The 12,260-nt window shown below is 40.6% G+C and overlaps 1 protein-coding gene across 4 annotated transcripts in view; it reads right to left on the bottom strand.

Moving 5' to 3' along the window:
• The window catches only part of LOC113020650 (brain-specific angiogenesis inhibitor 1-associated protein 2-like), a 51,122-nt gene that overhangs the window by 30,761 nt on the left and 8,101 nt on the right, over positions 1 to 12,260 (bottom strand). For all 4 annotated transcript variants that reach the window (XM_026164804.1, XM_026164806.1, XM_026164803.1 and 1 more), the window contains exons 2-3: positions 5,622 to 5,697; positions 1,843 to 1,929 (exon numbers count right to left, since the gene is read on the bottom strand). In XM_026164804.1, coding sequence (XP_026020589.1) covers positions 1,843 to 1,929; positions 5,622 to 5,697 — 163 coding nt within the window. The remainder of the gene's footprint in view (positions 1 to 1,842; positions 1,930 to 5,621; positions 5,698 to 12,260) is intronic.

Genomic DNA, 12,260 nt, shown 5'->3' with positions numbered 1-12,260 from the left:
GCCTGATTTTACACTTTTGTCTGCTTCTATACTTCCATACTGGAAGCAGAAATTTTGTGTGCTCTCAATTTTAGCACACAGAGGCTGTGGTTTATATGGGTAATTGAGATGCTCCCGGTCTGTGGATATTTTAGTGTTCTACCACCAGCCAAACAGGAAACCCACGGCTCTGGGGCCTAACCCTGTGCATACAGTTGAACTTCAGGTCATTATATTGGACGTGACCTCAGGGTGGGGACTCTAAAATGTTGCAAGCAACCGGTTGGAAAACAAAACACTAATTCTTCCTGTGGAAAACACAGAAGCACGTAGAGAACCGCTGGGTGTAACGCACACATGATATAAGAAACAGACAACAAACAACAGGATGCATTATATTTAATTACATCACAATCTTTTTCTTTTTTTTTTTTTCAAACTTAATGAGTGAGAATCTCAGTCTTTGCTGTGTCTAGATGGGCAGACAAGAATGGGCAGATATTAAGACAGAAAGGTTTAGTCGTTTAAATATCAAGTTCTTTTCCAAATCCTCCTTGAGGCATAGGTTTTCAGTTGTCTCATACACACGGAAATATCCTACACACAATGGTCTATGTACAATTTCCAAATTTGGCAGCTTTATTTCCGTTATGAATAGGATTTAAATCAAATCCCAGCACACACAGAAACTTCAAGCACATTCAATAATGTGTATTTTTAAGAATAAGGTAGAATTCAGTGCTGTTACAGTCCAAGTGGTTGGTGGTGCAAGAGGAGATTAGACCAGCTGTCAGTTAGACTACATATATATTCTTCTGTCTTTGTGACAACTTCAACCGAGGTTGTCTGGTCACAAAGAGCCAGCTACTGTAAGCAAGGCCAGGTTCAGCATGGAAGTACTGCTGTGAACTTTGGAATCAATAGAAATCCACACAAACGCTGTGAGATATAGAGATAGAGAGAGCGAGAGGATCGCTTGCTGAATAAAACATCCTGAAAGCACTTTCATGTCAGTCCCTGTTGGCTGGGCTGGAGGAAACCCAAACTGTATCTCAGCTCCACAGCAACAAAGGCCCCATCAAATCAACAGCTACTTCTGCGCAGATCAAGCAGCCGAGTGCACAATCAGTGCAAAAGGGAATCTCTTCAAACATGAGCTGATTTCCCCTGGGCTGGGGACAGCAAACACACGCACAGACGCACACGCACACACACACACAGAAAATCACTGATCACCTAGGAAACTACTCACTACGAGAGCACCAGGTGTTGCTTTTCCAATTGACCTCTATGTTTGCAACCAGAATGCTCACATCCAGACACAACTAATTGACATGACATAAGCACTTAATCTAAAGAGCAACACGTCCAGTATACGCATACATTTTTCCACAAAATGAAAGCATGCCATGCAGGAAATGTATCAAACTGGCACTCTCCTACCAAAAATCTAAAAAGACTTTATACTTTTCAGCTTGGTTGAAAGCATCTAACTATGTATGCTGTTGAAAATGACAATGTTCAGCCCGAGCCTCACTGTGCTGCTGATGATACTGCACTCATCATTGTTTTGTTTTTCCTTCCTAGAACATTTCCCTATGAAAAGGAAGCCCGTGTAGTGAAGAAGTCATTTCCTCCATGAGTGAAATGACTAGATTAAAAAGACTAATTAAAAAGCACCTTCTCTATCAACCCACATGTTTTCTTCTTAAATGCTACTCAACTGTCACATTATTTTATACACAGAAAGATAATGCGGCTTCTCTATAAGGCCAATGTAACCAGAAAAAAGGAAGGAAAAAATATAACCCTCCAATAAGATGGAAAGAAAGAAGGTAGGGTCATCATATATACATCACTTACCCAAGTCTTTGGATCCTTGACTCTCACTGGCCAATTCACCCATTCTGACCAGAGCATCAAAGTAGCCTTTGGCAGCAAATGTCACATCTAGAAGAAAATAGGAGTGAGTACAAAAAGAAATAAAGGGGTTATTAGTTTAAAGGTTACAGAACAGTCCACTTTCCATTCTGAAAAAAACCTCACAATGCACAGTTTAGCTTTGTGTAAATACAGGTGACAGCTTTCTATACAGTGATCTCTAGTTTCTCTTAGAAGTATTTCAAACAATAAATCTCCTTTTTTTCCTTTTATGTTCTGTTTCTAGTTTCATATGAAAAATAATAAATGTTGCACCTTTGAGTCAGAATAAAGTATGTGAGCATTTTTTGGGTCACTTCAGATAAATTCATTTTGCAATGAAACCACTCACTCAATATTTTGTAACACCTGGAAACACTTCCTTTGTCCATGTTTTAACAGCTTTTCCATGTCAATTTTTTGTGCCATACCCTGCAGAAGCCTTTTTTAAAACAAGTTTGCAAGTGTGCTTTATTTTCTCCCCTATATATCAGCGGTCCCCAACCCCCGGGCCTCGGACTAGTATCGGTCCGTGAGTCGTTTGGTACCGGGCCGCGAGAGTTGAGGCTCAGGTGTGAAATGTATGGTTTTCAGGGTTTTTAAATTGGTTTTCAGCGTTATTTTGTTATCGTTTTTATCGTTAAATCGGTTTTCCTGGGTCTTTTCACGTGTGTTATGAACAAATCTTTTTTTCGGTACCGGTACTAGTTTTATTTTGTTGTATTTATCCACGACACCTTAAAGGCCGGTCCGTGAAAATATTGTCAGGCATAAACCGGTCCATGGCGCAAAAAAGGTTGCGGACCGCTGTTCTATATCATACAGTAAAGAAAAGCTAAGCATTTATTATATATAAATATAAATAAATGTATATAAAATGCACAGGGGAATATTTATCTCAGGCCTCTTTTTGATCCACGGCCAATAGGTCACATACATACGAAAAAAAGAGAAATCAATAGCTCCTTGTTTCACAAAGGAAAGAGTAATTGTCATGCTGTAAACCACATGCTGATAATCGCCACTGCACTTTTGCTTCTTCCATTCCATTTAATCTTTTATGTCAATATGTTTGAACACCCCACAGCAGGGTGACACAGTGACTGTGTTGGCTGCTGATTGACAAGCCTCGTACACCTGTATAGACAATGATTCCACAGGCTCCCCGCTAGCACTAATGCAAGGCATAAAGCATACAGTGTTTCTAAAATTCTCACATGACATACAGTGAATGCACATGGCTGTAGGTCTCGTGACCAATAAGGGGCTACTGGTGCACACACAGAAAGTTTGACTTTTGCTCCATGCATGCACAAAAACAATCAGTGAAGTTAATCCAAATGTGCAGTCGTTCTGCTTGTATTTGCTCTGCGGCTAAATAAGGAGTCGTCCTGGCTGCACAAATCAATATCCGCCTCAGCCACTATCATTTCAACTGCACCTGACCAGGCTAACAGAGGTCACACAGGGCAGAGTCAGCTTCCAGTGATTTCTGCCTTACTACCATGCAGTCCTCCACCAGTCTGACAATCTCCAGCAAATAATGGCCAGTGCTTTTTGAGGTGAATTCAACAGCAGTCCAGGTGACAGATGGGCCTTTGCCTTTCAGACAGCTCCCAGGTGAGAGGCACATTTACAACAATGTCCTGGCAGGGGCAAGCTATTTCTAGCAGACAGATGCAGCTGCCCTGCAATAAGGGAAGTCTCCTAGGCTGGAAGCCTCGAAGCTCTGCTCCGAGGCTGAGGGACATATGCTAATGCTAATCCCAATTACAGCTGAGTCAATGGCAGGAGATGGCCTGTGCTTCCTTCTTTCTCTACTGCATGGGAAAGACCAGAGAAATAAGAGCAGAGCCTTCAGAGCATCATAGCTGAGTCCTCTTCGTTATGTCAAACAGGCCTCCTGCCTGCCTTGATGTGGAAAGTGTGAATGTGTGAGTGTCAGTTCATGTGAGTTTGCACATGTGTGGTAGGGGGGGTTGTCAGAGCTCTTGCAGATCTCCCAGCAACAGACACTTTCTTTTTGCTGATGCTGCTGCAGCAGCACGTGTGATAGTGTCTCTGTAACTGAAGAATGGCTGATTAGATAAGCTGGATCTATACGGGTGGGTCTATCTAATGAAATGTGTGATAAGGGGTTCAGAGAGACAGACGGAGAGGATTATTGGATCTCTGATTGCACGGCAGGCAAATGGTAGGGGAGGGGTTTATTTGAGAGCTACTGATCCTTCACTCATCCTTCACTCTGAGGAGGGATAACACATCTTGATCGAGACAGTAAAGATTTTCTGTAAGTGTGTCAAAATCATCATATTGTCAGGGGACTTGTATAAAAAATTACAGGCTCTGTTGGCTTGGCAGTTAGACTCGGTCAGTCGCAGCATTTGTTGCTTTTACACTTACCAGCCACTGTGAAATTCACTGACTGAATGCTGTGTTGGAAAACCTGTAATACTCTAATACCCAGACCAAGCAGGCCTATCAGTGAAGGCTTTTGGCATTTCTGGTGTGGGATAATTTCAGTGATTGCACCATATGGATATGGTGTGCGCTCCCATCCCCAGCCCCCTCAAATGAGAGCTGCTTAGTCCTTTGGGTTTAGCCAATTCTGCAAAGTGGGTCTTTAATGGCTCTGTGAGAGCCTACCAGTCTGTTTCCTACTTAAACCAAAGACAGGATTAGTTATTGTGCATCAACGGAAAGAAAAAGACTTGTTAGAGAAGAGAACATCCTTAATGGTAGGATGAGTTGGACTGGCAGAGGGAGGTCTTGTTATGGTTGAGGAACACATTGTATGACAGTCTTTTTAAAACTAATTTTTCACACATGCCCTACAATGCCAAATTTTTCTAAACAACGCCCAACAAGGATTTATGTGAGAATGCAAATGCTGGACACAGTCAGATTGAACATGAACTGGTCTTTAAGCTGCTACCTCCCGCAAAGTCCATGTGATGTGGGAATAATGCCTGCACAGTAACAGTTGTGCAAATTCACAGCCAGCAAGTGGTCATCCTGCACATCCTACCTTACCTTGCCTAAATTAAATACAATACAGTACAGTTTCCAGCAGTGAGATAACACTGCTGTGTGCTACATGTGAGAAAGGACAACTCTGTACAATGTCCTGACCTGATTTTCTAAAAGCAGCTCAAATCAGGAAGTAAATTCAAAAGGCATGGCTGTAAGTGTTTGGGATTCCAACAAACAAATGCACAAGCACAAGCACATAGCCACACAGCCACACACACACTTGTTTTCCTTTGTAAATCTGACTGCTGACAGTGAGCTATCCTCGCTTTTGAATTAGATTAGAGGTCTTTTGTGTTGCTCTGACTACACCTCTATAACCATGTACAAGCAACGCCAGAAGCTCTGCACCAGATGATTAGGTCTGCCTATTTAACATAAGGATAAATTTTGTAGGGTTTTTTTGTTTTGTTTTTTTAAAATGCACAAAAAAGGATATGTAGCTAGATACATAAAGCAAGGGAGAGAGAGAGAGAGAGAGAGAGAGCGAGAGCGAGAGCGAGAGCGAGAGCGTGTGTGTGTGTGTGTGTGTGTGTGTGTGTGTGTGTGTGTGTGTGTGTGTGTGTGTGTGTGTGTGTGTGTGTGTGTGTGTGTGTGTGATAAAGAAAGAGAAAGAAACAGAGTGTTTTCTTGGCTAAGTGCCTAAATCTGCAGTGAAACAGGAGCATGAAAGAAAAAAAGAAAGGACTTACTGGCAAGGGCCTTCTCATAGTTCTTCCCCATGGCAACAAAGTTCCGTAAGCAGGGATTGAACTGCTCCATAATGGTCTGAAAAAGAAAACAAGAAATAGATGGGAGGTTGGGCATTTACTTATCATTAGACTGTAAGTCAAGAGCAAAGACTTGCATATTGCTTTATTTATTCGCTATTCCACTTTTTGCCTCACATTCTCTTTATATGCAAAGCTTCTCCAGGTGCACAAAAGCAGTTTTCTTTAAAGTAAACAGCTATATACAGAACACATACCAGTGTACAGACCAAGAGGCAACCTCTGGGGCTGAAATATGGAGCCAAAGACGACGTGCCAAAAAGCTGCAGTTCCTCAAATGATTACTGGAGGCTTGCTCCGAAAACGAGTCGGTCCCCATAGACTGCCATGTTAAAATGCCCAACTTCACAGTAGAAATAAACATGTTTACAGCATAGTGCAAAAGGGGGTTTGGTGTCTTAACAAATTCAAATGTAATACGTCTTAAAGTTTTATCTTATTAGGGGTAGGAGTTACTGAACTATAGCTCTCGACCGTGTTTGTAGGGTTGCTGCCTTTTGAATGCCTGACAAAACATCCAGCTTACAGTGTGATTAATTGTACTAACAGCCTTTCCAAGAACTGTGTGCTGCAGTACTGGTTCAGTGAAATTCCAGCATTTTATTAATGGGTTTCTCATTTTTATAATAACCAGTCGCAGAAGTCATATCTTTTGTTTTGGCTGGATCAGTAAGCTACACTGTTTTGCTCTGGAAATACTGTATCCCAATACACTCCAAGGTGCAGTGTAAAATGCTGAGAATGCATGATTCTTGACACTTCTCAACACCACCTCCCTTCTCCTCCCCTCCTTCCTCCTGCACTTCTCCAGGGCTTCCTCCAATTAGCCGGTCCCTAGTCACATAGTCAGGAATAGCCAGGGGGGAAGAGAGACAACTACAACACTGCTGCAGCAGCAGCAGTCTCCACCAACCATCAATACTGCTGGAGAACACTTTATAATCTACTTCTAGCCTGAATCCACACAGTGGCAAAATAATATGGTAAGGTGCCACTAGTGTCAAGCTAAAACCCCATCAGCCCATCCTGAAAATCATGGGCCTCTTATCCTCACTCAGACTTCAGCATTTTTGCTTTTTCCTTCATTTTTCTGCCAGTTTTTTTCCTTATTGCTTTTTTAAACTGTGCCAAAAGTTGAGCAGCACCATATATGTATGTAATCCATCTATAGTGAAAGTCCAAATGAGTAAGATATAAACTGCCTATTATTTTTCTTTATCATAAGTAATTAAATTACTACACCTTTTTATGACTCTGCTTACAAAAAAAAAAAAATTGTAAAACTGGAGCAAACTATAAGTAATAACGTCAAAATGCCAAAAGACAAGTCACCATCAATGACTCATTTACTCTGATTTACTGGTTTAGATCTATACATCTATAGGCAAATGCAATTTAAAAGGTATCAAACTAGGATATAGTTTTAAGTATTGGGTTAGACATTTTTTATTGTCTGTCAACAATATTCTTATAACCAATACCTGATAGACTTTTGCCCTATAAAGGAAAACCATAAAGGCTGAGGAGTTTGTAAAGTTAGAAAGGCAAGGCTGGGATGGATAGGACATGTGCAGAGGGAGGATAGTGGATATAATGGAGAAAGGATGTTGAAGAGGAAAAGAGAATGACCACAGAGGTTCATGGATGTAATGAAGTACGACATGCAGTGGATTGGTGTGATAAAAGAGGATGCTAGGGATGGGGTGCGATAGAAGCAAATGATCTGCTGTGGTGACCCCTAAAGCGAGCAGCCAAAAGAAGAAGTGATGCTTTATTGTAGAGGATTTACATTTTCAAAATGGTCAAGAGAAAAGAGAAAAATAAAAAGGTTGTTGTTCATTCATTATATTAACTAGCAATTTCACACCACTGCCTTCAGAGCTGTGCTGTGCATGTTTTAAAGACCTTGCTAGACCACTGTAATCAATGAAGTCACAAGTTGGTTTGCAGGACAAATCATGTGATGACACTATTCCTCAATTACCCAAACATCTTCTTCTGCGTTATATTATAAACTGGATATAAATACAACTTGTGGGCCACTACTGTGTATATATACTGTTAGTTAAATATCTGTGTAGGTTTGCAATCATCCATGTCATGAGAGTCTTGAGTGCTTTAAAAAGCAAACACCTCCAAAGGGGCCAACCCCCACTAGGAGTTAAATACCTGAGATTCTCCACCATTTTTTTACATAACTAAAGAAGCTCTGAAGGAAACCAGCAAATGTTTACTACCAATGCTTAAACATTGCTTGTGCTGTTAATTATATTTCAAAGAAACACATCAGATTAATAGTAATTTAGTCTTTGCTCTTGTTTCAGTATTTTGCTTTACAGGGATGTCCCATATCATATTGTCCCTGCTAATGCCAGTAATAAATTTGCCTTTACGTTCTAGCACACTCGGGCATGTCTGAGAGTCAGAGCCATGCGTCCATCTCAGGTGATGATTTAGTACCTAAACAACCTCCAAGAGAACGAAGTACTTTGCAAAACATGCGAGAAAAATGTTCCCGCTAAAACTGAAAATAACAAACTTGTTTCACCACTTGAGACAAAAACACTGTTCGAGACAACCAGGCTACAAAAGGGGGAGAAACTAGCTAGAGATAAGCGACTCACACTTAAACAAATGCTCCACTGAGTACCGCTGGAATGCTCACTAGTTGTGCTCCATATACCAGGGAAAGAGGGCGGTGGATATAAATTCCTTGCTACTTTTGTGTTTATGTTTGACTTGACTGTGTCATCGGATATATTGCTGTATCACTACTACTGCACTATAAACCCGCTGCAGCTGGCACCTTGTTTAAGAAAATTCACACTTCAAATTAGGTAGTCTGACATCAATGACAGTAGCTCATTGGAAAAAAAAAAAAACCCTTTTACACTACTGAGGTTACATTGCTCAGTAGATTAAATATTTTTCTTCCAAATTTTCTGGAAATATTGTAATATAATTTTGAAGCTATACCCCACTCCTATAGCTTTATTTTAGAAACCCACAAATCTCTGCACAACATATGAAGTTTTTTTAGCATTTGCTGTGGTCAGAGCAACACTACCAGTGTACCAGTAAGAGTTGTTCAGGATCCTATATTGTTTGGCTAAAATCAGAAGTCACAGCCTTTTAGAGTCCTCCTCCTCTTCTGTTGACTGAGTCTAGCTGTCAATTAAAATGGACTCATGGTAAGTCTACAGTGCACCGTGGAACAACAATACAGTGAGAAACTTTGTTCTTATACAGATACAAGCACACACAAGGCAACAACGTCCTACAGACTCTTCAGTGGTCTGCTTACTCTTCAGTCTGCTTACTTATTTTATTTTTTAATAAAAATAATTGTTTTAAATAAACTTATTGCAAAGTTACGATGAAACAACAGTAAAACGCATATTATAAATTATTCTAATGTTCTCCCCCCGGCTCTGTTAGACTAACACACTCAAAGGATACAAATATAATTGGTTGAGAACCTTATCTCAAGTTCACATAGCACCTCAATACAAATTGTATCCCTGCTTGTTCTACCTCTGGGAAGATAAAAGACAACCCTCAGGACCTTGCTAAGAAAATATTTATTCCTAAATTATTCAGTGCATCTCATTGAAGAGGTTACACAAACGTGTGTATCACAAATTCACAAATACATGTGTGTGTACTCGTGCACACACCTACATTGATACAAGTGGTTATAATAAAGAGTGGTGGTGTTTAAAACTGGTGGGAGGATTACATAAAAAAAAAAAGCTAGGCCCAGTACAGCATCATTACAGAACATTCTCCCACTGAAGAGGCCAAAGGTATGTGACACAAGCCTAGCTGCCTTTTCTTCCACGTTCCGAACACACGCACGCACGCACACACACACACGCACGCACGCACGCACGCGCACACACACACACACACACACACACACACTCTATAAACAGACAGTAATGCATGCAGCTATGGAGCCAATTTACAGTATTATGCGATTAGCTACTGATATAACTATTATATAAGAGACATGAATTACAATAGAACTTAAATGACATGTAGTTAAGGGAAGTGAAGAAGTGGAAAAAAAGTGAGGTAGTTTCTTTCTTCATCTCTTCCCATTGTTGCTAAATTTGTCATCCCAGTTCTCTTGTGCTACATTGTTACCCTAATTGTGACAGCTAATTGGGAAATGGGGCCAGGAGACACTTAAGGTTGTGCGACAGAGAGGCAGGGAGGGAGAGAGAGAGAGAGCTATCAAGTAGATGACTGAATAGAAAACTGTGAGGATGAAATATTCTATGAATTACGAAGAAAAGGTGTATAATCGGCTACTGTATCCCCCTCTTTTCAAACTCGTTGTATCATCTTCTAATTAAAGAATTCATAAAATAAGAAATAAGTCAAGGCTCGAGTCATTTTCTCCTTTTCTGAGAGGAAGAGTCTGCTCATTTCGTCACTGCCTACACGAAGACTGATTGAATTCATTATCAGCACTCGGAGCAAAAAATTAAGGGAGACAATCAAAGGAGGGCAGACTAATGTCTCCTGCAAAATTAATCAGATCTCTTTGACACCCAGCTGTGCTGCAGAGGTGAGACAGGGAGAATACAGAGAACTGTGGCGTGCATGAGTGCATGTATAAAGGAGGATTAGAGGAAAACTTTATTAGGCGACGTAAAAAATGATTTCTTTCTGCGCACTAAACAAATCAATGTTTCCCCTCACCATAGCAGCAACAATCGAAACAAGGTCGATGCATCTAGATGGCAGATTCAAATTATGGGACATTCATTCATCTCTGCTCACTCTGTTCTCCTCTGTCACACACACACCTACGCACACAAACATTGTAATGACATGCAAAGGGGGCAATTTGAAACTAACACCAGCTGATTAGAACCAGGGGGAATCACGCGCAATCAGAAGCCAGGAAGCCATCATCTGTTCCCTCTCACCCTCCCCTCTCTCATTCCTTCTCACTTCCTCTTCAACATAGCAACTTGTCACAGGCCTAAAAAAAAATTTAATAAATACATAAATGCCCAGATCACATGAACGCTGAATCTGCCATTTACTGCATTTGTGAGGACTGTAAGGACCTATCACATGATGAGAGCCGAAAGAAGCTGCCAGAGCTGCTGATGTTATTAGGGAAGAATGTTAAGAAAGTGGATACTGTGTGGACTGACTAGTGGCAAAAATGCCATTTGCCTTTCTCTTTCTTAATAATGAGGGTGCATAAGCAAAGAATGAGTCTCAGCTGGAGGGCAACTGATACCTGAACTAATTAGTGTACTAGGACCAAATATTTTGGCTCCAGTGCGATCTCCAGTCTAGCTGAGTGCACTGAATGATTATTAACATGATGGGCTCAAGACCGTACACCTCAGACGGGACCTTGACTAAATCATTTCTTGGGAGAAAACCCCTTGCTGGCCAAACGATGTCTCTACAGTGTGGTCACGAAACTCAGACTGTTTAACAGGGATTTTTCTTTTCATATACGTTTCCTTTCATTGTCACATCGACCCATGAATCAAGGTACAAATGAAATCTTTAGACAATTAAGTTAGCTAAAAATTTTAAAAAAAGAATCTGTGATTGTAGCAGTGGTGCTGGATTTGAATATATCTGGGTACCTGTCAGAGGGTATTCTGGTTGTTTATGCTATGCCATCCTGGGTTTTTCTCCTAAGCCAGTCAATTTGGTGCTAAGGCTGGTCACAGCTTATCAGAAATCATTTTTTTGGTGTTAGAACTAATGAGACAGTTGGCATATTGGAAATAGGACACATGTCTAAGGGAATGCATTCCAAACTTCATCACATTTCACTAGAAGAAAGTAAATTCCATTTAAACGTCACACTTAAAATTAGACAACTGAGTGTTTTGACTTCTTGCGTATACTCAGATAGGATGGGCAGTTTTATCATTTGATTTAAAAAGAAGTTAAGACTTCAAAGCATCAAAGCCCTACAGTACAGTGACATTCCCAGCACTTATCAAGAGACTGTGAAGTACAAGGACTCTAAAGACTAACGGAAGAGCTACTGTAAATCTGAAACACAGTAAACTGCAAACAACAATGCAAAGCATGCGCTTATGTCAGAGGTATACGCTTTGAGCAGATGCCAATGGCCAGTTCGCAGTTTCGCATACTTAAAGCTTTACTAATGCTGCAGAAGGTACATCATGTGCTCTCAGTGGAAGCCAAGGTAAAAATCAAATCTCAGAATACCACATGAATGCGTGTGTCCTTTCCAAGTTCTCTTGAAGGGAGAAAACTTTAACATTATGAGCAGAAAAAAAGAAAAGTTTGTAGACTTCAAAAACAGCTCCTCCATTCCTTTGTTATGGAAGCGTGCACACTCAAGTGTTGCGCATCACTCATGTCAAACACAGGCATCGATATAAAATAGAACAGAGACGTTCTTCCTATAACAATGTGCTTTGGTTGCAACAACTCCTGACAGTTTCAGCGCTGGCTTTTATGTCACAGATAATGATGTTGCTGTGCCACACAAGCCGTTTACCTTTTCTAAAAATTTCAAATGTAGTGAAACAACCCAGTGCAGGT

The sequence above is a fragment of the Astatotilapia calliptera genome, chromosome 4 (genome assembly GCF_900246225.1).
Source record: "Astatotilapia calliptera chromosome 4, fAstCal1.2, whole genome shotgun sequence".
NCBI classification, from domain to species: domain Eukaryota; kingdom Metazoa; phylum Chordata; class Actinopteri; order Cichliformes; family Cichlidae; genus Astatotilapia; species Astatotilapia calliptera.
Note: the sequence above shows the minus strand (reverse complement) of the source record. Positions and strands in the feature narration are given on the sequence as shown.